The 24167-nt window shown below is 56.7% G+C and overlaps 2 protein-coding genes across 8 annotated transcripts in view; one reads left to right on the top strand and one right to left on the bottom strand.

The window, feature by feature from the left end:
* The first annotated feature begins 49 nt into the window (after nucleotides 1-49).
* On the top strand, nucleotides 50-1714 carry TSSK6 (testis specific serine kinase 6). Its single transcript, XM_061421435.1, has one exon. The coding sequence runs from the start codon at nucleotides 439-441 to the stop codon at nucleotides 1258-1260; it is 822 nt and encodes a 273-aa protein (XP_061277419.1). The 5' UTR covers nucleotides 50-438; the 3' UTR covers nucleotides 1261-1714.
* Nucleotides 1715-4588: 2874 nt separating this feature from the next.
* Nucleotides 4589-24167, bottom strand: part of GATAD2A (GATA zinc finger domain containing 2A) — a 98455-nt gene continuing 78876 nt past the window's right edge. For 6 of the 7 annotated variants that reach the window (XM_061421433.1, XM_061421428.1, XM_061421430.1 and 3 more), the window contains 10 exons: nucleotides 17866-17998; nucleotides 17633-17764; nucleotides 16304-16393; nucleotides 15540-15671; nucleotides 15236-15403; nucleotides 13384-13663; nucleotides 10816-11114; nucleotides 10101-10175; nucleotides 9587-9782; nucleotides 4589-7998 (listed from right to left, as the gene is read on the bottom strand). In XM_061421433.1, the coding sequence (XP_061277417.1) occupies nucleotides 7868-7998; nucleotides 9587-9782; nucleotides 10101-10175; nucleotides 10816-11114; nucleotides 13384-13663; nucleotides 15236-15403; nucleotides 15540-15671; nucleotides 16304-16393; nucleotides 17633-17764; nucleotides 17866-17998 (1636 nt within the window). In that variant the 3' untranslated portion in view covers nucleotides 4589-7867. The remainder of the gene's footprint in view (nucleotides 7999-9586; nucleotides 9783-10100; nucleotides 10176-10815; nucleotides 11115-13383; nucleotides 13664-15235; nucleotides 15404-15539; nucleotides 15672-16303; nucleotides 16394-17632; nucleotides 17765-17865; nucleotides 17999-24167) is intronic. The other variant, XM_061421434.1, reaches the window with a different exon arrangement.

Here is a 24167-nt window from a genome sequence, read left to right on the forward strand (position 1 = left end):
CTGCAGGGTTAGGACTGGATTACACGAAGTTCGGGACGGCTGCTGCTCAGATTCGGACTCCTGAGGAGCCGCCCCAACCCCAGGCTCTGATTCCACTCCGGTGACGGTCGAGACGCCTTGCTAGTGTCCTCTCATCGGGAACTGGATCATTCAGAGCGATTATGAGTCACAAAGTCGTAGGGCCTTGGGGAGAGCACCACGGGGCGGGGTCAGGGCCCCCACCCCCCACCCCGAGGCAGGGTGACGCCCGCGGTCACTTCACAAGGCAGAAATTGTTACCTGGGCAATAAAAGGCACCGCGGAGGAGGGGGCCGGGGAGTGGGCACATGGGGGTGCGGGTGTGCAGGTGCCAAGCGCCATGGGTTAGGCCCGAGATCGGAGTCCGGCCGCCCCCCGACAGCAGCCGCCTCCTGCTCCCCACGCGCCCCAGGCGCCACCATGTCGGGCGACAAGCTTCTGAGCGAACTCGGCTATAAGCTGGGCCGCACGATAGGAGAGGGCAGTTACTCCAAGGTAAAAGTGGCCACGTCCAAGAAATACAAGGGCACAGTGGCCATCAAGGTGGTAGACCGGCGGCGCGCGCCGCCCGACTTTGTCAACAAGTTCCTGCCACGCGAGCTGTCCATCCTTCGGGGAGTGCGGCACCCACACATCGTGCACGTCTTCGAATTCATCGAGGTGTGCAACGGGAAGTTGTACATCGTGATGGAGGCGGCCGCCACCGACCTACTGCAGGCAGTGCAGCGAAACGGGCGCATCCCCGGGGGGCAGGCTCGCGACCTCTTCGCGCAGATCGCCGGCGCCGTACGCTACCTACACGACCACCACCTGGTGCACCGCGACCTCAAGTGCGAAAACGTGCTGCTGAGCCCTGATGAGCGCCGCGTCAAGCTCACCGACTTCGGTTTCGGCCGTCAGGCTCACGGATACCCCGATCTGAGCACCACCTACTGCGGCTCTGCTGCCTACGCGTCGCCCGAGGTACTGCTGGGCATTCCCTACGACCCCAAGAAGTACGACGTATGGAGCCTGGGCGTCGTGCTCTACGTCATGGTCACCGGGTGTATGCCCTTCGACGACTCGGACATCGCCGGCCTGCCCCGACGCCAGAAGCGCGGCGTTCTCTACCCGGACGGCCTCGAGCTGTCCGAGCGCTGCAAAGCACTAATAGCCGAGTTGCTGCAGTTCAGTCCGTCGGCCAGGCCCTCCGCGGGCCAAGTAGCGCGCAACGGCTGGCTGCGTGCGGGGGACTCCGGCTAGAAGCCGGGGTTCCCACCATTCCCGCCGCCCGGAGCATTGCGCAAGCGCAGGGCACGCGCAAGAAGCGCGCTTCGGTAGTTCCGCGAAGCCGCCGCGCACCGCTGTGCACGCGCCCTTCCCCCTTCCCTACTTCGACGCCGGGGGCCGCAGTCGCCCCTGTTTGGAATTCAGCTACTACAACACGATCCCAAGAGCAGGAGGGCGCGTGCGCCCCCTCGGTTACCGGCGAGAAGGCCCCAAGAGGGGGCCAGATGAGAGGAGACAGAAACGTTGCGCGGGTGCTGGGTGAGCGACCGCTACGAGGTGGGCGGTGGCTGCTTGGAGAAGCTGCTGGCGAGCGGACGCGCGCGGAGGGCGTCAATCCACAGCCAGCCTCGCATACCGGTGAGGGAAGGCGCGCTCCAGGCGCTGCCCTCCTTGGAACTTGCAATAAACTCGCTCTTTCTCGCACCTAGTTCCAGCAATGGCCCCCTTTTATGGAGCAGTGGGGAGGGGATCACTCCCCGGGGCAAGGCAGGCACGAGCACCCCATTTTAGAGAGACTTGTGGAGGTTCTTGCTCCAGGTCTGAAAAGGGAGTTAGGAGGATTCTAACAGAGACCTTTCGGGCTCCCCATCCTGGGCAGACTCGAAGGGGCCTTGGTGTCATTTTCAGCAACGTAATGGCCCTGGGAATGGACGTGCTGGATTGGGGACCCCAATCCAGAAAGGACCCCAGCACCTTTCTGGTGTTTAAGGATGGGACAGCAAGGGGCGGGGGGGCGTCTGTCCAGACAGAAAGTGTTTACAAAAGAGGAAATTGAGGCCCACACAGGTATCACTTGCCCAAGAACAGCCAGGATTGGCACCCAGCTATGTCTGAAGTGGGGTGGGGAGGTGGTGGAAGCTCCCCTTAGTGTTGGGTACCTTCCTTGGTGAGGCAAAGGAGTGTGCCGGTCATTCTTTTTTAATTGTAGAACAGTTACAATACACTTTACAATACTGTGATGGTTTTCACACCATGAATCGGCCACAGGTACACACGCCCCCCCACCCCTATACCCGCCGTCCCACTCCTGCTTTCATTCATGCTCTGTTCATCCAGGCGTTTTTTGAGCAACTGCTGTGTGCAAGGCACTGGGACACAGCCAAGTGGCTTGGATCCATCCGTGCTCCCAGTGAGGGAGCACGTGGCAAGTGTAAGAATGGCGTGAAGATAAAATAAGTTATGCTAAATGCCAGGTGGGGGTGAGCAAGGAGGGGCTGAAGGGAAGGAATCAAACACTGGAAACAGGAGTGCTCCCAGGAGAGGATGGAGCTGGTGTGTCTGAATAATGCGAGGAACTCCCATAGCTGGAATGGAGGTAGAGAGGTAAAGGGGTATGTGTCTGGTGTCTGGAGAGGGACCCCACAGGGTCTGGGGAAGGCTGGGGGTCATTTCGCTTGTGATGAGGTTACTGAGCGTAGTGACGGTGGCTGTTGTCATTTGGGTGTATGGGAAGCAGCTCCCTCGGTGCTCCTCCTGTCTGCCTCCACCAGAGCCCGGTGCTCCTCCTGTCTGCCTCCACCAGAGCCCGGGTCCCTGAGGAGAGCGGTCCTTTTCTGCTCCCTCCCTCTCCATGGCTCTCAGGGATTATGCACCAGCTCTCCCTCCACTCCCTTGGGGATTATGCGCCAGCTCTCCCTCCACTCCCTTCAAATAGGATGTGGTCCCAACCACCTCATTTTACAGAGCAAGAAGCAGGGTGAGAAGAGGGAAATGTCTTGCTCACTCAAGAAAAAGCTCACATCCTTTCCCCGTGCCCCCAAGGCCCAGGCACACCGCTTTCCTCTGTCCTCAACCTGCCTTGCTTGGTCTCACCTCTGAGCATTTGCATGGGCTGACGCCACTCCCAGCGCTTTTCCCTTCTCTTCATGCAAGACTTGGCCTAAAAAGGGCACCTCACGAGGCACCCTTCTTTCCCTCCTCACCCCCCTCACGAGGTGTGCTCCCAATGGCTGCGGTGGGGCACGTGCCTTGTTGTGCCCTCTGATTACTGTGTGTGAACAGTGGGCCTGGGGTCCTTCCCCTCCTGGCCACACCCATGACTCAGTTACGAGGGGACAGGGTCTCAGGAACCAGGCTGGTGGTGTCCCATCTGTTATCTGGAGAAGATGCTTAAGACTTGCCCTCCCTCTGTTGAGGAGCCTGGGTGCCTGATCCAGCAGACGCACTTGAAGAGGGGGCTGTGGAACCCCAGAAATGGGCTTCTCTCAGTGTTGAGGGGTGTGGGTGCAATCAGCACGTGTCAGAGGTGACAGGCTTGAGTTTAACTTCAGTAGTGTCTTGTACCTGTTCTGTGCCTTGCCCAGGTGAGACCAGGCTGGCCATGGCCACAGGGGAGGGAAGTCAGACCCCAGGCTGGAGGCAGAGATGCCCAATAACAAGCGGCAGCAATAAATAGATAGATAAATGAAAAAAGCACCTAGGAAAACAAGGGGACGCTTTATGCATATTGGAGTTCAAAGTGCTCACAGGTTTCATTTTGTGAGTAAACCTTTGAAACAGTGTGTCAACCTCTGAAAACAAATTTGCACCAGGAATTGTTTTCAAAACCAGGTGGCTCCCACACTGCACCATCTGTCCTGCAGCAGACACCCAATGCTGAGCCAGAAAAGCCCACCACTCTGGGATGGAGGTTGTTGATGGCTAGAACCCAAGCCAAGGGGCAGAATTCACTGCATTCTCACTGCATGCACTCCCGGGGCCTGTGGGTAAACAGGCCACAAAGCGCCACCCAGAGGTAAGGCCGTAGCATCCAGTTGGGTGCGTGCTGGTGTGCCAAGTCATGTCTGACTCCTTGCAACCCGATGGACCATGTAGCCCGCCTGGCTCTCTGTCCATGGGATTCTCCAGGCAAGAACACTGGAGTGGGTTGCCATGCCCTCCTCCAGGGGATCTTCCTCACCCAGGGATTGAACCCGCATCTCTCATGCCTCCTGCACTGGTAGATGGGTTCTTTACCACTAGTGCCACCTGGGAAGCCCCAGCATCCAGTTCCATTCTGTTCTGTTCAGTCGCTCAGTTGTACCGGACTCTGCGATGGACAGGGAAGCCTGGCGTGCTGCAGTCCACGGGGTCGTAGAGTCAGACACGACTGAGCTATTCACCTCAAGTATCCAGCTGGGGAAGACTGAATCCCCATGGCAAGCGAGATCTGAAAGAAGCCCATGGAAACAAGTGTCTGATCCTTCGCTTACCTGTTAAGAAAGGATCACCCTGCCATCCCAAGTCTCCAAGCTGCCCCAAAGCTGGGAGGAAAACAATGCGGGACCCCAAGGCCGAGCAGTCAAAAAGAAAACACAGCCAACACATCATCCGTTTCTTTATTGTCCTTCAGATTCTAAAACTTCATGACACAACACATAGCCACTGATTCCAGCGTCTTTATTAGAACTTCTATGCCGCCTTGGTGGTCACTTTGTTTAACATTATTATCAAAGTCACAATAAATACAAGTGACAACCTCCTCCCCCTAATCAAAACAAACCACCTCCCAAATACCCTACACTGGTGTGACTATTACTCTTTAAGGATTATAAAACTTTAGCTGTCCTTTAAAAAAACAACTCAGTCCAACTTCTTTAGGCAAACGCCATGTGCAGCATAACCAGGCATCGAAGAAAAACCCTATGGCAGAGCAGCAAGGGCCGTCTTTCCATTACCCACGCCTGTGATGAGAACGTATGATTTATACAGAGGACTCCTCCCGTGTCTCCCCAGCCACAGCAGTGACTCGTGGGCCACTCGGGAGCCATGCAGGGGTGTCCTGTCGCCTCTTTCAGTGACCTTTTGCTTCCAGACCACAGCCACCACCCACCCCTACCTCCCAGAGCAGTCACTCTTGACCTTGTCAACGGTGTGGGTCCCAAAAGATACACCCGGGACCCTGAGGACTAGGGTCCCCACAACAGTCGGGATGGCCAGAGCCATGGGCAGCTGAGTGGACGTAGTTACCCCACGGGCACCTGCGGGCCTCCGCACACAGGCATTTCAGATGGGAAAGGGAGCCTGGTGAGCCCTGCACCCCAGTCCACGTAACAGTCAACGTTCTGAAGAGTTTCCAGGTGCCACTGGGGGTTCCTGCTGCAGATTACTGGGCAGTTATAATTGTCATTTGGGACTGGGGGCTCCCACGTTCTCTGGTTCTCCTGGGAACCAGATCCTCTCAGCCTACAGACCCCCAGAACTGTGGCCCATTTTGAGGGGTGGGCTTTGGGGCTGGGAGAATACCTTTAATGTTAACATCCTTCCCATACTTGAAAGGTATTTAATGCCCTTTCTTAACATCATAAATTTCACCACAGAACCATGCACTTGAGGCTTATAGGAGTGACAATGCAAAGGGGAAACTAAAGGGAAAAAGAGGGGGATAGAAGTTTTGAGACAGGGGAAATGAATCAAGATTAAGGCATCTCACCTCCTGGATCCCCCCCTTTTTTTCTTGATCCCTTTTTAAAAAGCTACATTTATGTCACAGTAAGTCCTACCAATGGGAATGTTCCTGCAAATGCTGGGCTGGAGGAGGCAGAGAACGGGTCAGGGCCCAGCCACCGCGTCCTCTGCCCACGGCGGTCAGTCTGTACTCAGCTCACAAGGTCTAGGCAGTAGCCTGGAGAAGTCTGGCCAGATGAGGTGAGGAGAGGTGGATCCTGAGCATGGTGGAGAGTGATGGGGCGAGGATCCGGGGCCAATGCGAGTGGCTTGGTTTTGAGCCCCGGATCACAGACCTTGTCAAGCCCTGTGGGGCTGCAGCCGCCCTGGGCACACCCACTGCAGAGGTGACCCTGGCCAAGACGCCCGAGTTGCTGCATGGCACTGAGGTCAGTTTGCCCGGGTCTGCCAGCTGGGCACTCCTGGTAGGATTTGGGAGTTTTGGCCCATGTCATCGAACAGAGAGAGCTAACAGCTCAGAGTAGTATAAGACAGGTATTTATTTGCCAGGCACACAGAAAAATGCGAGGAATAGAAATGCTTGCATACTCTTGATTTTTTGGTGTAAAAACACACCCTTCCCCACTCCCCCCTCCCCCAAAGGTCAATTTCCCCTTTTCCCCAAATCCCTGGATCTTGGAATGAAAGCCACCATTCTCCAGCCCTCCCCTCCTTCAGGCCACCTTCATTATGCACTCAAAACAAAAATCAATGAGAAATTTAGGGCTTTAGACAACAAAAAATTCAAACATTTTGCAAAACTAGGTCTTCTATTGCATGTCAAAAATGTCTTCTAAACACGGATATTCAAACAACATGAGGGGGGGTTAAATGAGCCTTTATTAGAACGGTGCAGCAGTGTATTTGAGGAAGGTGGCCCTACAAAATAAGAATTTTAAATTAAGTCCCTAACTGCATGGACAGGAAAACCAGGGCTGGGGCTGAAGTGAGGAGCAGCGTACCCCGTCTCCACACGTGTGTGCATGCACACATGACACCCTCACACCTGCACAGAGCTGGCCCATGTGCAGCACACACACAACAGCTTCTGCCTTTCCTCATGGACTGATTTTTAAGGAGAGGGAGAAAACAGAACGGAACACAGCTAAGCGCAGACCTGATCCTTTGAGACGTTTCTGTAGACGCTAGGGGGTTAAAAAAAAGTCTGAAGGCAGACCCTGGCAGCATGGCCCTGCTTTTCAAGGGAGCTTCTAAACTAGACCCAAACGCAAACCCTGAAGTCTGGGGGTGTGTGGGCGCCTCCCCACACGCACGTGCCTGACAGGAGCACAGGCCAGGGCTCAGGATGCTGTCCATCAAAATAAGGAGGAAGAGAAAAGGAAACAATTTAATAAAGTAAATCACCACCACAACAAAAAACACAAGGGCCGGGCCCCTCCGACTTCCTGCTCCAGCTCTGGGTGTGGCTGCCGACTCTCCCCTCCCTACTCAGGCCCCAGGGTCCCAGGCTCCCTGGCTCGGTCTGGGTTGCAGTTTGTTCTTCTGCTTAAGTGTGGAAGGTCGGAGGATGTCTCCGGGATGAGCAGCAGCAGAGGCCTTCTGCTGGAGTGAGGGCTGGGGGGTCAGCAGCCCACCCCCCAGGGCACTGGGGTCGCGCTTGGCAGGGAACCCAGGGAACCCTGGGTCTGCACCGTTTACATTAAACTCCATCATCGTGAGGTGATTTAAAAAAATCTGTCAATCTAGGGATTGCCATGAAGAAAGGCAGTCAAAGATTAGGAGGCTAAGACGGGGGCAAAGCAAAACAGAACAACGCTCTGCCCCACTTCCGCAGCGCCGGGCAGCCCGAGCGTGTCACAGTGTCTGGGCGCGCCGTCCACGAGCCCTGCCAGGGGCTGAGGGAGGGCCAGGAGCAGAGCCGGCCCCGAGGTCCGCTTTTCTGCTGGTGTTGGGCAAACTAAAGGCAAAGAAAGGAAGGAAGCCCACGGGAAAGGTCCCCAGTATGAATCCTGGTCCACCTGTGGAGCGCCCCTCCGTGACGCGACGAGACTCTGTAGCCAAGACTGGAGCTCTCACTTCGGCAGCGTGGCCTGCGCGCGCTCACCCTCTTGGGGAGCGGGGTATCTTCCCGAGCGGAGGGTGGTGGGGCCAGGTGGGAGGGAGGGAGCCTGTTCTCCACTGGGCCTGGCTCGCACTATTTCCACGTGGCTGACTGGGGGATGGAGCGGGGCGGGATCATGTCCAGGAGGTACTCCCGCTGGCGGTCCACGGCTGAGGAGGTCTTGTGCACCGCCAAGCTCGGGCTGACAAACGCGAGGGCCCCGCCTGCGACAGGACAGAGCAAGAGGCCACAACGGCCCCGGTCAGGGGAGGCTCCGGGGAAGACCCCCGGCTCGGCTGGGCCCACTGGGCACAGGTGGCACACGGGCCAGCTTGGGGAAGCCCCTAAAGCCTCCAACCAGCACACTCTGGGCTCTGGGCTGGCACGAAGCAAAGACTGTTCTGAAGCCCCGGCAGCAGCGGGGACCCAAGTTAATCTATTTTGTGGAACAAGACTTCCAAACTGAATGCACCACAGAACCCTCCATGAGCATTCAAGGGCAGCGCTCCAGAAACCCGGAGGTCCTACCAGGTCCTGCCCAGCTTTCCTCAAACCACCATCCAGAAACCCAGGGCAACCAGGAGTGCCGCTCCTAAGCCATGACACTTTCGTATCTAGTCGTACAAGTATTTGAAGAGAGCAACTATTTATGCCCTCATGTTCTGCTTCAAACGCTACCTGTAGTGTGCAGTTTTCCCATGGGTGCTACCACTGTGCACACATACGTAGTCTCCTGTGTGACTTTTCCCATATACTTTCAAAATTTCTCCCCCAAAATTTTCTGACCAGCCTATGAGTTTTTTGCTGCCATCAGTCTGGCATGTTCACAAATGCTCTCTGCTCTCCAGGAGAGCTGGATTCTGCTGCAGTTGGATGACCCCTCCCCACCCTCCAGCAGGCTCTGCTCTTTGGGCGTGTTTCTAACTCGAGGTCAGCCGCACGCACAGCCGGCTTTTCTGTGCTGTGTTTCCACTGACAGTCCTCTCCCAGTTCTGACTATTGAGATGGACTCTCATGATGGCGCCTCTTCTTCCTACAGGGACCTGCGGGTGGGCTGGGGAGGGAGACGGGAGAGAGCTCTCACCCTTCTCCTCCTCTCGGCCCTCTGTGCCGAGACTTCACTTTCCAATTACTGATGGACACAAGAGATATTTAACGTTCATCTCAAGGCGAGCACAAGAGTAAGGAAAAGCAGGAAAGTGGTGTGGGGGGCGGCCAGAGGACAACCCTGGGAAGGGGGAGCTGTGGCAGACGGGCGCAGCCACCAGGGGTCTCCGCCTCCCCAAGCTGAGTCTCAGATGCCTGCTCCTCACAGGGCTCTGCTGCCCATCTCCCCAGGGGCCCCCTCCTCCTGCCTCCTTCTATCCTGCACTTTGTACCATCTGACCTGCCCAAGCGGGCAGGACTTTCCCACAGAGTGGGGCATGAAGGACACCGGGTCAGCACACCGTGAAAGGTACGCCGTAGCAGCAGAAACAAACATTCTCTGTGGCAGGAAGGAGGAGGGCTGTGACAGGCACTGCCTGAACTGCTTCTGCCCCACATTTTGGGTCAAGAGCTGAGAGTCTAGGTATGGGGGTGGAGATACCAAGTGTGATTAGCATTTATCCAGGGCTACCACTAGTTCAGGGTGTCCTATTCAGCAAACAGAGGTGAGGCTGTAGTCTCGGAGGCAGCTGCTCTTAAGAAAGCAAGTGCAGGTTCAGGACCCTGGCACCACAACCTGGGCGTGTGCATGCCTCTGTTAAAAGTAAGGACGAGAAGGGCCCGCCCCTGGGGAGGTCCCCGCTGAGCCCCTCCAGGGCCGCCCACCTGTACTCAGGGGCGCCTTCTTCCAGTTGGAGGTGGTGCTGCCCTTGCCAGCGCTCACGGCCCTCTCAGAATGTCTGCCCGTCCTGCCGACGAGGGTGGTGGCCGAGGCTGCGTTCTGCAGTTTGGGCGACTGGCTGAATGTGTGCAGGATGCCTCGGGGCGTTGTGGCCGAGCCCCGGGACAGCTGGCTGGAGGCCTGTGGGGGAGAGAGAGGGCCACAGCTCACACAGGGAAGGGGGCCGCGGAGGGCACGGTGCTCAGCGCAGCCTCTCCTTGATCTAGCTGACCTCTTCCCACCCACACGGGATCCCGGAAGTCCAACATCAGGAGACTAGGTAAGTTGCATCGAGACAGGAGGGGAAGGAGGAAGGGAAAGAGAGAGCGAGAGACAGACAGACAGACGGACGGACGGACGCAGGCAGTGTGACAGTCGGCGACTGACGCGGTCACGGTCGGGGGCGTGAGGGCTGGTTGGTTGTGCGGTGCGGGGGGCTCCCGGCGCCCCAGTTCTGACCTGTAGCACAGCCCCGTTACTCCAGTCGCGGGCCTCTCCTGAGCGGAACGCCAACTTCCGCCGGGGTTTTATGACCTACACAAACGGGGGTTGAAAGCGAGGTCAGCGCCGCCCAGAGGCTGAGCTCAGCGACCACGCGGCCGAGGGGCAGCAGCTGTGGCCGCGCGAGGTGGAGTCCCCACAAGGACAGCGGTTTCCTGAGGCAGCACCGCCACCCACTGTGCAGGGGTCTTGAGGAGATGAGTTTGTTAGATGAATTATCAATGACTTCCAAGGACACAAAAAATTGCCAACAGGGAGCTTTGGGTCTACAAGGGGTGGGAAAACAGAACATTAGAAAAAAAAGGGCAGCCAAAAAAACTTGATTTCAAACTTGTTTCTCTCCTTAATATAGCTAGAACATTTCTTCCAGCGCCCCTTTTGCAGCTCAATGTGGCTTTCAGAAAAGTCCTTTCAGACAAGAAGTACTTGTCAGCCGGCAAACTGCGAGTGAAAGCTACAAAATCTAAAGAAACTGCAAATTAGTATTTTCACCACCAAAAGCCACCATTAAATGCAATTTAGACGCACAGTTAACAACCAGGCAGAAGATCGCCGAGTGTGGGAGAGAATGCCGGAACATCCTGCCTGCCAGCGACAGCTCCTTGCCGAGGGAGCGAGGAACAAGACCCCTCTCTGGGAGGGCACTGTCCGTCCACCCCCTCGCGGCTCTCACCTGCTTCAGCACAGGGTGCGGGGCACTGGCGGGCTCGGCCTTGGCCTGCGCGGGGGCGGCACCCTGCTGCAGGAGACGCTGCTCGATCTCCTGCTCCTGCTGGAGCGCCTTCACGAAGGCGGCCTTCAGGCGGCTCGTGTGCTCCACCTTGAGCGCCTTCTTCTGGTTGGACGCCATGCAGTTCTCGCACATGATGGTGCCGCCCTTCTCCTCCCGCCAGCGGCACGTGAAGTCTGTCTTGCACTGTGCGCACATGTAGGGCTCCCGGGAGAGCACGACGGCAGCCGACATCCTGCCCGCTGCGGGGGGAGACAAACGCGGCTCACATCGGAGGAGTGGGAACAGCGCAGCCAGGGCCCGCACCACCCCCAGGAGGGATGTGCACGCTGGCAGAGCCCAGGCAGCGCCCTGGGTCAGGGGGTCCAACTGGCATCGGGACACCGAGGCCCCGACGTTCGTTCCCTCGGCACACACACGGGTGCCAACTGCGTGCAGACACAGGACCAGCCTCCAGAAGCTCTGCTGCAGAAACAGCGCTGACGCACTTTAGAAAACACCGTGGGCTCGGCATCCTCCATACCAACTCTCAGACACCCGGCTTCTCCCGGCCATCCTTCCTACCCACAGGGCTGGCATTTCCCACCCTCCTGCACGGCATCACCTGTGGGGGAGATGGTGGCCACTCCAGGCCCCACCTTGTAAGGTGATGGCACCCTTGCCAAGGGGCGAGGTAACCGCATCTATAAAGTGCTCACGACAGACACTGTGCCTGGCGTCCTGTGCGCAGCAGGGCGTCCAGGCCGCATGACAAGCTCTTGAGGGGACACCCCTACCGCCCTGTCTCAAGAAGAAACAGCCTGGGGAGCTGAAGTGACTGTGCACGGCTGGCTAGACACACAGCCAGATGCCCTGGGGAACGGGAACTTGGTGGCACTCAGCTCCAGGAGGGGTGACCAGGGCAGCCACAAGAAGCACCTGCTGAGGTGTGAGGCCGTGCTTTCTTCAGTGTGTACACACACACACATGTGCCATCCAATATGCATCAAGGGGTAACTCTGCCTTTTGTTTCTATCTCTTCCATGGGCAGCACTCAAAGTTCAACAGCCTCCTGGGGTCATGCACCATGATGTGGAGAGACCCCGGGCACCCCATCCTGCCTGGGGCCTGGCTGAGTTGCCTCTACCTGCTGAGGGGCTGCAGTGGGGGATCTGACTCTAGGGGGCTCCTGCCACTCCACAGAGCAGACAGGACGCCACCTGCCCAAGCTGCCGGAGGCCCCGGGGTCCACCGTGGGCCCCAGCTCCGGTCCCCAGCCTGGATCTTCTCCTTCCACACGCCCACCCCGAGGAGGTGGCCCCTGCTGCCCAGGCAGCGGCGGCTGCCCTCGGTGTCAGAGCCCCCTCAGGCAGGACTCAGGGCCTCCTCTCACGGCTAGGGCCTGTTTTCTGACGACAGGGGATGGAGACTGACCCCTGACGAGAACAAGCGCAGACAGACTAGTCTGGGAGAGCAGGTGCCCAGCACAGGCCAGTGCAAGGCCGGCGGGCACTGCAGCCTCCTGCCTGCCACACCACACAAGCCTGGTAGCAGCTCTTTTGCCAACCTGACCTCATCCCAAAGGAGTCACTGAAGGAGTGCAGACACGTCCGAGCTGTGTCAGAGCCCACACCTCTCCTCCCTGGGCCTGGCCATGGGCCCCCAGATCCTCCGGTGCAGTCCACCTGGCCACCCCCGGCCCTGAGGAGGTTTAGCGCTGTCCACTCTTCAGCACGGACGAGCCCACGCGGGGAGGCAATCCAGGCTGGCTGGCCAATCGGCATCACCACGCACCCAATTTAAGGACAGAAGAGCCCTCAGTTCCGCATCCGCTGGTGACTCCCTCGGGGCAAACCTGACTTCCTACTTTCCAGCATCCTTTTTCCTCACTACCCTGTGCGTGCGCTTTCGTTCCTAAAACCTCTTTAACATGCAGGTGGCTTTCCAGACCTTCCAGAGAAGGTGATAACGTGAAGCTGGCCCAGGCACAGGCATCCATCCCTAACGTGGGGACTCAGTGCTCTGCAAAGCTCCACCTTTCCCCAGCTCTCAGAGGAGGCCCCATCAGAAAGAAGCTGCCTACTGTACATGTAAGAAGTGATCTAGGAGGAGAGGGAAAATAAACTGGGAGGCTGGGATTGACGTATATACACTACCATATGTGAAATGGATAATAAGGACCTACTGTATAGCATGGGGAACGACTCAATTCTCTGTAATGACCTTCATGGGAATAGAATCTAAGCAAGAGTGGATATGTATATAACTGAAGTGCTTTGCTGTACAGCAGAGAAACCTAAACAACACTGTACATCAACTACACTTGACGAAAAACTTAAAAAAAAAAAAAAAAGAAATTATCTAAACCTCAGAGCAAGTGAAGAACTGATGACGAGAGATCATCCACAATGTGCTCCAAGACAGCCGTGCGTACACAGCAGACATGCCCACAACGTGCTATGCATCGGAAACAACATGATGGAAACCTCAGCTTCAAGATGGAACACAGCCCTGGGCCCATGGCCCGCTCACCTTGTGTCTCCAGCAGGTTCTGCACCACCTCCTCCAGGCCGACCAGGTAGATGAATTCGTTGTTGGCAGCGCTGGGCAGGAAGTTCATCTCGGGGGCAGGGGGTTTGGGTGGGGGGATTTCAAGCAGCGTCTTCTCCAGCTGTTTGCGCAGTGCAAGCTTGGCGGCCGCCTGCCGACTGGCTGGAGAATCCGCAGCGGTGACCACAGAGGCCACGCTGCTGGGGGTGGAGTTGGCCTGAGCAGAGGTGGCTGTCGTTCCTTTCAGCGATGCTGGGGAGGGCTTTGGGGAGGCAATGACCTGGTCAGGGTGCCTGAGGGGCCCACCCTGAGGAGAACCCCACAGTCTACACCATCAGCTACGCTAAGTCCTTACAAAAGTTAACTCCAGGTCAGCACCATCAGCTACTCTAATAAGTCCTTAAAAGTAACTCAGGAGCTGCCTGCCATCAACAAGCAACAGAAAAAAAGACATCACACTCGACTGCTCTGAGATGACCAAGCTTACGAATAACTTGTTGAGGTCTAGCTGATACCCAGATGACTTAAAAATCTGTAACCTGCTACACTCTATCAACTAAGGACACTCCTAAAGCCACCAGCATCACAGCGGGTGCCCCTGTGGTAGCCATCCCCGCCCAGGCGCATGGCCACTGCCCTGCCACTGTAGCCTGGTCCCCTCCAGCACAGGCCCGGGTGGCCCCCTTCCTTTGGCTGCAGAGGTGGCGCACCGTGGCACCAACGGCATCTCCCTCACGAGTACCTCTGTGTGCCCCCGCCCTTCACCCTTCTCCATCCTCACTGCTCCTGTGTTCCCCTCACCATCTTCTCGATCCTGGTGGCTGACCTTCCACCATCTCCTCGTTCCAGCCCACTTGCCACCCGACACTCAAATGCTCTCCCCCAAACTGGGAGCAGACCATGCCAGGACCCTTAAGCTTTCCGGGACCGAAGACCTTCTGGAAACAGGAAAGCTGTGTACACTGTCTGCAGGAAAATGCACGCACCTGACAACTGGTGTGCAACAGGCCGGGGGCCTCGGGGAGCCCATGACACTGGCCCGGGGGTCTCCAAAGGGCAGCGAGATGCCCCAGCACAGAGGGTGCTGCCACCGCACCTTGACCCGGCCACCGGCCTCTAACCGGCCAGCGCTTCGCTGTTCCCCTCGCCGGCTCCCTCAACCCCTCAGGGAGCAGAGCCGCGGATCACCACTGCCTGCCTGGCTGCCACCCTCCTGACATGAGGGCAGCATGACACACAGCAGGGATTTGATCAGCGTCTACGGGGTAGATCAACGGCCTGCCCAGGACATCTCCATTTGGGTAGCAGGACTGTCCTTGAACCTGACTTCAGAAGAGCACTGCTGGCCATGCTCTTATCTGAGAAAGGCAGACACGGATGAGCCACGCCAGAGGAGGAAGAGAAGCTAACTCGAACATCAACAAAAGCTCATGCGGACCCAGCCACTTCATCTGTCAGTGAGGATCTCAGCCTGCCGCCCTGGCTCCACCTTCCCCCACTCTGTTAGGTGAGAACAAACCCTCACCACCTCAGAGGCTCTGTACAGAGATGAAGGGTCACGTGGCTAAAAATAGATGCACTGGCGATGCAGGGACATCTGCAGACATTCCCCTCACGTGCCTGCGCCTGGCAGCGGTAGTAAAGAGGGCGGGGTGGGTGGAGGGGCCGGGGGAGCCTCTGGTGACCCCACCCTCACCCCCTGAGCAGTTATCTGCCTCTGCTAGACTGCAGAGGACAACAGGAGACTCCTGTCCACAGCCTTCAGGACCCATCAAGGTCCAAGGAGCCACAGCACCACAGTCCACGGGCCTGGACTATCTGTCGCACGACTCACCTGTGGGATGTTGACGAGCAGACTAGTGTTGGGGACATTGGCGACACGGATGAGGCCCTGCTGAATGATCCTCTGTCCCTGAATTTGCACACTGGGCACAGAAGCCCGGGGAGCCAGCAGGAGTGGCGGCGGCCCTGTGCTGGAATGTTGTCTGATGTTGTGGATTTGCTGTCGGGTGTGGGGCAGAGACAAGACAATGAGAGGCCGATAAAGAGAGACTGGGGGGAAGAGACCCAGTCTGAGCACCGGGGTCATTCTTGCGGGAGGGACGGTTGCTTGGGGCTGTTCCGTAAGCCGTGCTCACCTGGGCCCCCCTGACGAGCGGGGGCATGACGACCTGGGAGTTCGCCTGAGGCCCTAACTTTGAGGACGTCTGCTGCCCGCCACGGACCAGGGGTGGTGGGATGACACTGCCAGGCATCCGAGCTGAAGAGGTCTGTCAACAACAACAACCCTCAGATCTCACACAGCTTTTTAAACGGGTTTGTTGTTTTCATAAAGGTACATACGCATACCCACCAAAATGGCGGTGGTAGAAAAAAGCTAAAATGCCTACTTACTCTAAACACACAAAAGAACGAGGAACACAGACTCCCAACAAGAGCCAGGCCAACCTGGACTCACTCAGGATGGGGCACCCCCACGATAAGAAGCTAGCTGGGATCCACACTACCCGCTTGCTGGTCTGAGCTGCGGTCTCTGGCTTGAGTGAGGGCAGGTGGGCCTGGCCTGACCTCTGTCCTACAGCTGAAGTGGGAGCTCTGCCCATCGCGCCCTGTGGGCAGAGGAGGCTGTGACAGGCTCAGAAAGCTGCGCTGTGGTGGGGGCCCAGAGCGCCCAGGATCTCGGCCGTCTCTCCAGTCTCACTAGAGGAAGTCGTGGGAGGGGCCCTCCGAGCGTCTGTGTGATTCATGATGAACAGGGGCCCAGTTTGGGTACGGGGACGCAAATGTGACTGGCGTGGGTGCTCCCACTGGAAGGCCTCATTCTAGTCTGGATGGAATGAGCAGCCTTTTGCAGAAACCGGATCAGGGCTGCTCAGGAGCATGATGCAGAGTAAACACTGACCTGAAGTGATGGCTTGCCGGAAGGAATGTTCTGGGTGCCCCGTACGAGCGGGGGAGGGGTGGTCACGGAGCTCCCAGTGGAGCCTGCGGGCTGCAAGAGATCAGGACAGGCAGGAGATGAGAGGGCTACCAACCATGCTCCTCCCCACACACGATTCTCAGGAGCATTGCTTTTTTCTTTAAGAAGCATCAAGCTCTCAAAGGTTCTGCTTGCCTGCCACGTCACTGCAGCGGGAATTAACATGTTTGAAACACACAGGACGGATTTTCCAGGGCCCTTTACCCCTCTGCCCCAGGGTGCTTGGCATCACTGAGATTCAGGTGCCATCTCTGCCCTCCAGGGGACGATAAAAGGCTGGCGGGAAAGGCTGAGGCTTATTATATATATATATCAATCCCCACCCTGGTGAGAAACTGTTTGGTCCAGGCATACAGTCCACCAGGGACAGTGACAGACTTGGTCCCCATCACCAACTCTTCAGCCATCAACAAGGAAACAAGTAACGAGCAGGCTCATCCATCAGGGTATTAGCAGATGCCAGGCTTGGCCCACTTGTTTACTAGGTGTGGAGTGGGAGCTCGAGCAAATCCCCAAGTCAGACCACGACTGTCCTCCTGTCTCGCTCCCTTCAAGGCGGAAGCAGTGTCTACACACTGTCAGCTTGCACTGCCCGAGATGCATTCACTTTCTGGTTCACCGAGAGAGTCATCAGAACGTAAGGAAGGGGAGCCGTGTCACAGACCAGGAGCCTCTCCAGAATGGGATAACAAAACAGGCCCACAAAACCAGCCTGACCTTGCATTACAGGGTAAGCCCCGTTTAGAAGCCGCACGAGGAGCGTGAGGCGTGGGGAGGTGGCGGGGCAGAAGCCCCGGGACATGGCCTCTGGGGTTGGGCATGGGCACCCTGAAGCAGGCGTTCAGCAGTCTGTCCAGAAATCCAGAGCGGCCCCTGCCGGCCACACAGGCACCCACAGGGCAGGACGCCCCTCTGAAAGGGGTTCAGGACAGAGCTGTGTTTCCAGCACCTTCAAAGACGTCTGCTCTCCATTTCCCTGATGGGAGTCTACAGGGAATGAGGTTCTCATACTCAGATCCAGAATGTTCTAGACTGAAATGTAGTCTGATTTCCTCTAAGCTAAATCCAAAACATGAACTTGAGCCTGCAAATTTCCAATTCAGACCTTGCCCCTTTGCCCCCGAGGAAACCTGACTCCTCACAGACCCAGCTCCTGGGGCAGCAGGGAGCCAAGCAAGTGCCCATGCCTTCCCATCCCTGGTCCTAAATACCGCTCACTGACCCCAAAGGAGTGAACAGCCATGCACATACCTTCTGGGTGGGAGTTTCTTTTTGTATTTGACTCTGCCGCAACTTCTTCAACAAAACCAGTTTGGCTTCTTCTAACCTTAACTCCTCTTTTAGTTGCTTGATCATCCTTTCTCGTTCTTCAGGACTGCTTTTCTACAAGGTCAAGAGGACACGGGTTGAGGGAGAGGCTGGGGCCAGGGAGCACCAACTGGCCCCACCGCGAGGCAGCTCCCCAGTGCGGGGACAGAGCTCACCATGAGGGCCTCGGCACTGGTCTCCTTCGGGGGCTCCTCGGTCAGCCCGTTCACCCTCGGGCTCGCAGGCTGCTCGTTGTCAGACAGCACAATCACATCGGGCGAAGGGGGCCTCCTCTCAGACTTCATGTCACTGTGGGGCAGGGAGGAGGGCTGTCACCCGAGCACCCCGCCTGTGGTGGGCAGCACTCCCACGGACGCCGGGATTCAGACACAGACACAGTGAAGTGGAGGCGAGCAGGCTGGCCTCCCCACTCCTCCCCACAACCGCCTGCCCGGGCTGCCTTTTCTCACTGCACTCACCACGTGGCCCTCGAACCTGCCAGTTTACGTCTGAGCCCTTTAAAAAGTCAGGACTGTTCCCGATAACCACTTCTGTGTCCCCTGGGCTGAGGATACCTATATGTCTGCAGGAAAACAGCATATTTTGGAACCCACCACAGCCCCTTTCCATACCATGTGGCTCAGCACTGAACCAGAACACTTGCTCCTGGATCTTGGGCCTGCTGGTGGAGCGCCTACCTTCCCATGCTGGAAGCCACCTGATGGGAAGGCCAGCCCCACTTGAATCAGCCTTTCTTTGCTGAACCCAGACTCCCTGACGACCCTCACGCCTGGACAGCCCACCTGCCCCTCCCCAGGTGACAGAGGTGCTGAGGCACACACCGTCAGCCAACGGCCTGAGTCCCCAGCGCGGGGCGTCAGCACCCACAAGGCAGCCCAGGCAGCCTGCTGCGGGGTCCCTCCTGGGCTACAGGGGGGCTCTCTGTCCTGCCAGTGGCAACGTGGCAGTAGTGGCTGCATGCTTTGAAACTGACTGGAGCATGGAACACATTTGCTCTCACGGACCGCTGTACTACCCACCCACTTAATCTGCTCACAAACTAGTTCCCAGCCACCCCTGCCCATTATCCTCTGCCCTATTTCCCCAATCCTAACACTCAAGTTCCTCAGAACGTATATGCACATCTGGTAATGCTCAGTTCAGTTCAGTCGCTCAGTCGTGTCCGACTCTTTGCGACCCATGAACCGCAGCACGCCAGGCCTCACTGTCCATCACCATCTCCTGGAGTTCACTCAAACTCACGTCCACTGAGTCAGTGATGCCATCCAGCCATCTCATCCTCTGTCGCCCCCTTCTCCTCCTGCCCCCAATCCCTCCCAGCATCAGAGTCTTTTCCAATGAGTCAACTCTTCGCATGAGGTGGCCAAAGTACTAGAGTTTCAGCTTTAGCATCATTCCTTCCAAAGAACACCCAGGACTGATCTCCTTTAGAATGGACTGGTTGGATCTCCTTGCAGTCCAAGGGACTCTCCAAGAGTCTTCTCCAACACCACAGTTCAAAAGCATTAATTCTTTGGCACTCAGCTTTCTTCACAGTCCAACTCTCACATCCATACATGACCACTGGAAAAACCATAGCCTTGACTAGATGGACCTTTGTTTGCAAAGTAATGTCTCTGCTTTTCAATATGCTATCTAGGTTGGTCATAACTTTCCTTCCAAGGAGTAAGCATCTTTTAATTTCATGGCTGCAGTCACCATCTGCAGTGATTTTGGAGCGCCAAAAAATAAAGTCTGACACTGTTTCCACTGTTTCCCCATCTATTTCCCATGAAGTGCTAGGCTTCCGCTAACGGCATTGCTGACCACATATATAAGGACCAACGGGTCTTAGAGACAGTGCTTAGTGCCAAGCCAAGCCGCTCCATTTGCTGAGGACATAATGTAAACTCTCCCTTAAGATCTAGCCTCAGCATCTGTGTTGAAAGAATCAGATCAGCAGGAAAGCCAGCCAAGGACTGAATTCACCCACTAGGTGGCACTATGACCCAAAGAACAAACTCGGTTAGGTTAACTGGGAATAACAACAGCTCAAAGTTGTCCCATTCCTTCCAGCTGAGTGGGGAGCAGAGTTAAGAGATGGGAAACTGGTATTTTAACAGCCCACTGAACGGCCCTTTCCACTCTCAGAGTGAGCTATGTCTTCAGGGAAGGGGGGGCACAGAGGACTGCACTCCGGGTTCACTGACGCCCCCAACCCCTCAACCCGCAGGGCTCTCCCTTGGGCCATCCTTATCCCAGCTCTCAGAGCAGCAGAGCTGCCGCACCGCAGCAAGCCCAGCCCTGATGCGATAGAACCACCTCAGGTACAGCTGCTGGGTGGGCTTCCACGAGCGGTCAGGAGGCGCCCATTTCAAGGTACAGAACCCCCTCTCTGGGGTTAGCAGCCCACGTTTTCAAGTCCAGGAATTGGCTGGCTGTCTATAAAATAACCCAGGATGTCTTACTAGGGCCTCAACAAACCAAAAACCAATGCAGTTCAGGAACCACTACTCTTTCAATTTCAAGTCTGTGTCTCCCTGCTGGCTGCCAACTCTGCCCAAGATCCACATAAAAGATGACCCCGGGGCTCCGATCCAGGTTCTGTGGGCATGCGCACAGGCACTGCGCAGACACAAGGCTCTGGCACGGGAGCTGCAGCCGCTGGTCGCAGCCCAGGCGGGCTCCCAGGCGGCTGCACAGCAGAGCAGCAGCCTCGGCAGAACCACATCTAGAGTTACAGACTGCCCGTGCTTCCTGAGCAAGGGCAAATGGAGGCACCAGTAACCTACGGGGATTTATCACTTTTTACCATCTCATGGAGCACGTGCCCATCTCCCAAAGGTGAGATGCCTAATACAGCTCAAATCTGCCTGAGGTAAGAGGGCAGGGTTAGGGGCTGGACCACATGGAAGCTGAAGCTTCCTGAGATGACCACTGTGACCAGAGCTCTCCCAGGTCCCATCTTGGACCGAGACTAATCAATAACTCGTCCAAGAGATGACATCACCTCCCATCAGTGATCACTCAGCATCCCAGCAGCCAGCAGGGAGTGAACTTCCTGTATGCTAATCAGGCCACCAAAAAGTCATGTGACAAAGGCATTTCCCTCTTTGGTCATGTGACCCTTTAACTGTGCCTTCCAACGTGAAAACCATGGCAACAGCCAGTTCTAACCAGTTTGTGACATGCAGCCTTCATTTTGAGAAGTGAGGTAGGGTTCAGGTGCTGTCAGGAAATGGAGGCGCCAGCTCTCCCTGGGGCTGCGGGGCTGCAGGCACTTCCTGTGTGGCACCGGCCCTCAGGGGACTGTTCGCCTGTTACAGGGACCTGGGTTGCCTCTTCCAAACGCAGAAGGGCCACCAGCCCCAACTAGTTTCCAACAAGGAAAACTTTCCTAAAGCTCAATTCTAACACAAAGGTGCTTCAAATTTCTCAGTACTTTCCCAGAGAGTTCTTTTAATTCAAGGAAAAGGACAATCATTTGACAACGGCTCAAGATTATCATGGGCATTCTTTTTTTTAAAAAACGTATTTTAAATTATAAAACCATCTAGCCCAACATGCCAGGGAAACAGTGTAGTGGCCACGTGTATTATTTCGGTCCAGGGAGGCTGCCTGGGCACCACATTTATTTGAAAGCTATGATTTCAGGGCAAATGCATTCAGCCTAGCCTGCCCATCTTGGGAATCCTGATATAAATTATTATGATCACAAGAGATTTTATGTGGCCTGGAAGCAAGCCAGGCTGTTCGTGAAAACGTTCTCACTACCCTCCTCCCTTGTATGCCACCCGAGGCTAAACAAACAAAAATTCTGTTACATGCCCGGAACTTCCGTGAAGTTTCCTGGAGATTAAAACTTAACTCAAAACAAGATCTCTGCATTCACAGCACCACCATCCCAGGTGCTTACCCATCAGTGGTCAGTGCGGGGTTAACATTGAGTGTCTCACTGGCCTGTGCCGGGGAAGCAGTTTTCATCAAGGGAACGCAGCCCTGACCTTTGCTGTTCTCTATATGCGCCTGCCTGATGTCCGGGAAAGGTGCACTTGATCCACACTCACTCATCTATTTACTCACTCCTAGCTGCTGGAAGCCAACCTAAGAAGTGGGTGGTGTGTCCAGCAGTGGGGAGAAACCCCTGGATAAAAGCAGTTCTGTCTTTAGGGTCAGCCAGGAGGGACAGATCCAACACCAGGAGTGACAGGGGCACGCGGGAGTAGACCACCGCCCACCTGGCTTCACCAGAGGGCATCAGTGCCCCAGACTTGTTTGACCGAAGCCTGCGTTTTTGTAAGATCCTTGAGACACTTGCACACACGAGTGAAGTCGGGGGCAGCTGTGGGCCCAGTGAGGTCTCAGGACAACAAACTGCTCCTTGGGGCTAACGTGGGGCAGAGAAGCAGGGCTGGTAGCCAACTAGTCCCTGCCAGAACCCTCCCTCTTCCCCCCATCTTTTGGCCCCGGCTGGGTGAGGAGAGGCAGGTAGTTGCTAACTGTTTAGGCGGGTGGGGGAGGCTTTGCTAGACCAAGCAAACACTTGTCTTGGCCCCACCAGACCCTCTCCCTGGGCATTCCTCCCACTAGGGCCCATTCACACCCTCCAGGCCCACAGGTCTCTCCAGTACCAAACCCCTGAACCCCAAGCTCCTGCTCCTGAGCTGCCCCCACCTTCACCACCATCCACTCCAAGGAATGTCCCTCCATCATATTCTCATCCCCCCTGTGACAGACCCAACTCACACTGGAAGATGCCCTTCTTGAATGGCGCCTGGAAGGAGTCAGCACTACCCCACTGCACTCAGGGGACCGTCCCCCAGCGGCACACAGTCGGGGGAAGGCTGCTTAGTTCTACCCCCAAACTGCCCACCCTCAGCAGGGAGCTCAGGGCAAAACACTGGGGCCTTACACTGAAGGGCGGCAAGAGCCTGAGCAGAGGCCCTGCCCCGCTAGAGCCCAGCTCGCTCACCCCTCAACTCCACAAGCTCGTCCAAGGACAGCGCCCTGGCCTTCCTACAAGGGGCCACCCTCCCTCAGCCTCCCAGGGTGACACTGCCACTGCCTACTCGACAGGTGGGTGCCCCAACCCAGGGCTGGGGCCAGGGACCGATGTTCCCACTTAGACCCTCTCTCCAGAAAGGTGGGGCACTGCAGCTCCCGGTGACGGCCAGGATGTTCCCAGGGCGCTGTGATAAGGGCAAAAACAGGGGTCCAGCACTGGTGCGATGCCACAGCCCCGGAAAAGGGGCTGAGGCCCCCTGAGCCAGAGGGGCAGGACTCTCCTCCTGGCACCATGCTGGCTGGTGGACAGGCCACAGGGCCTCCTCTCAGAGCAGGCACGGTGCACCAAGCCTGCGCGTGCTGAGGGAAGGAGGGGGTCACACTCCTGCAAAACTGCCCCACTTGGTCCTGCCGCTTACAAGTGAGAAGCCCAGGGTAGGACATTCCCTCTCTGTGCCTCCTACAAGGTTGGGGACAGTAATTCCTGCCCTACTGCCCCTCAGCTTTGCTGGGTGAGGTGAGACCTCAATGCCAAGAAGGTTCAGATGCCTTAGGAGGTCACTGGGGCAGTTCGGACCCCAACCTCCCCTGAGGCAGTAAGGAGCTGCTCGCTGTGAAGGTGAATTCGGCAGACAGCGGACAATCAGGTAACAGCCAAACCCAGTGAAGACAGGTGTTGAGTCTGCTCTCTGGGTGCTCAGGTGACGTCCCTGGTGTGCACCGACCTCCTCCTCTTGCCTGTACCTGGCTCCATGAGAGTCTGAGTTCACGAAGAATCCACAACGCCTGTAGACTGATCACCCTGCGCCTGTGGGAGGTCTTTCCACATGCACAGATACTACGCTGCTCAAAGAGGTGCGAGGTCAACTCAGAAATCAAAGGATTTCTGAATCGTGTCATTATGTATTTTCAAGCACCAGGCCCTAGAAATCCACTTCCCGCGAGCCCAGGACTCTGATCGATGTTAATGAGGCGTCCTAACACTCCTAGTTGCCAAAACCCTGTGCAAAGGACCACTGCACCACACCCTTCTGAAGCCGCCCACTCAGGCTGCAGTGCGCCCTGAAGGCAGCTCACTCCCTGCGGCCTCCAGTGAGGAGCAGAGAGGAAGCAGCAGCACAAGCTCTAAAGCAAGGTCACAGGCTCTAAAGATTTCCCTTGGGCCCTGAGAACATGTGCTCTGACAGACCACCCCCCACAGAAGGACGCCGAGCTAGCTGTTTGGCAAGAGGGTCACAGAGACAGACAGAGATGGCCCCAGCCCCCCAACACGAGCAACAAAGCCCCTGGAGAGGAGAACCCAAGAAGCTACGCTCAGCTGGGACCAGTCAGCCAGCAGAGCTGACAGCCGATGCTATGGCATCACAGGTACTTTAAGCCACTCGACTCCTGGGGCTGGCAGCCCAGCTCTGCCCCCGAGAGCCAGCCAATGCCAGTGCGGCTCTACGGCCTCCCGCAGACTGTCCTCAACGAG

The sequence above is a fragment of the Bos javanicus genome, chromosome 7 (genome assembly GCF_032452875.1).
Source record: "Bos javanicus breed banteng chromosome 7, ARS-OSU_banteng_1.0, whole genome shotgun sequence".
NCBI lineage: Eukaryota > Metazoa > Chordata > Mammalia > Artiodactyla > Bovidae > Bos > Bos javanicus.

Excerpts from the sequence above, each read along its gene's own strand:
- TSSK6 (XM_061421435.1), top strand. The coding sequence starts at position 439 with ATGTCGGGCGACAAGCTTCTGAGCGAACTCGGCTATAAGCTGGGCCGC.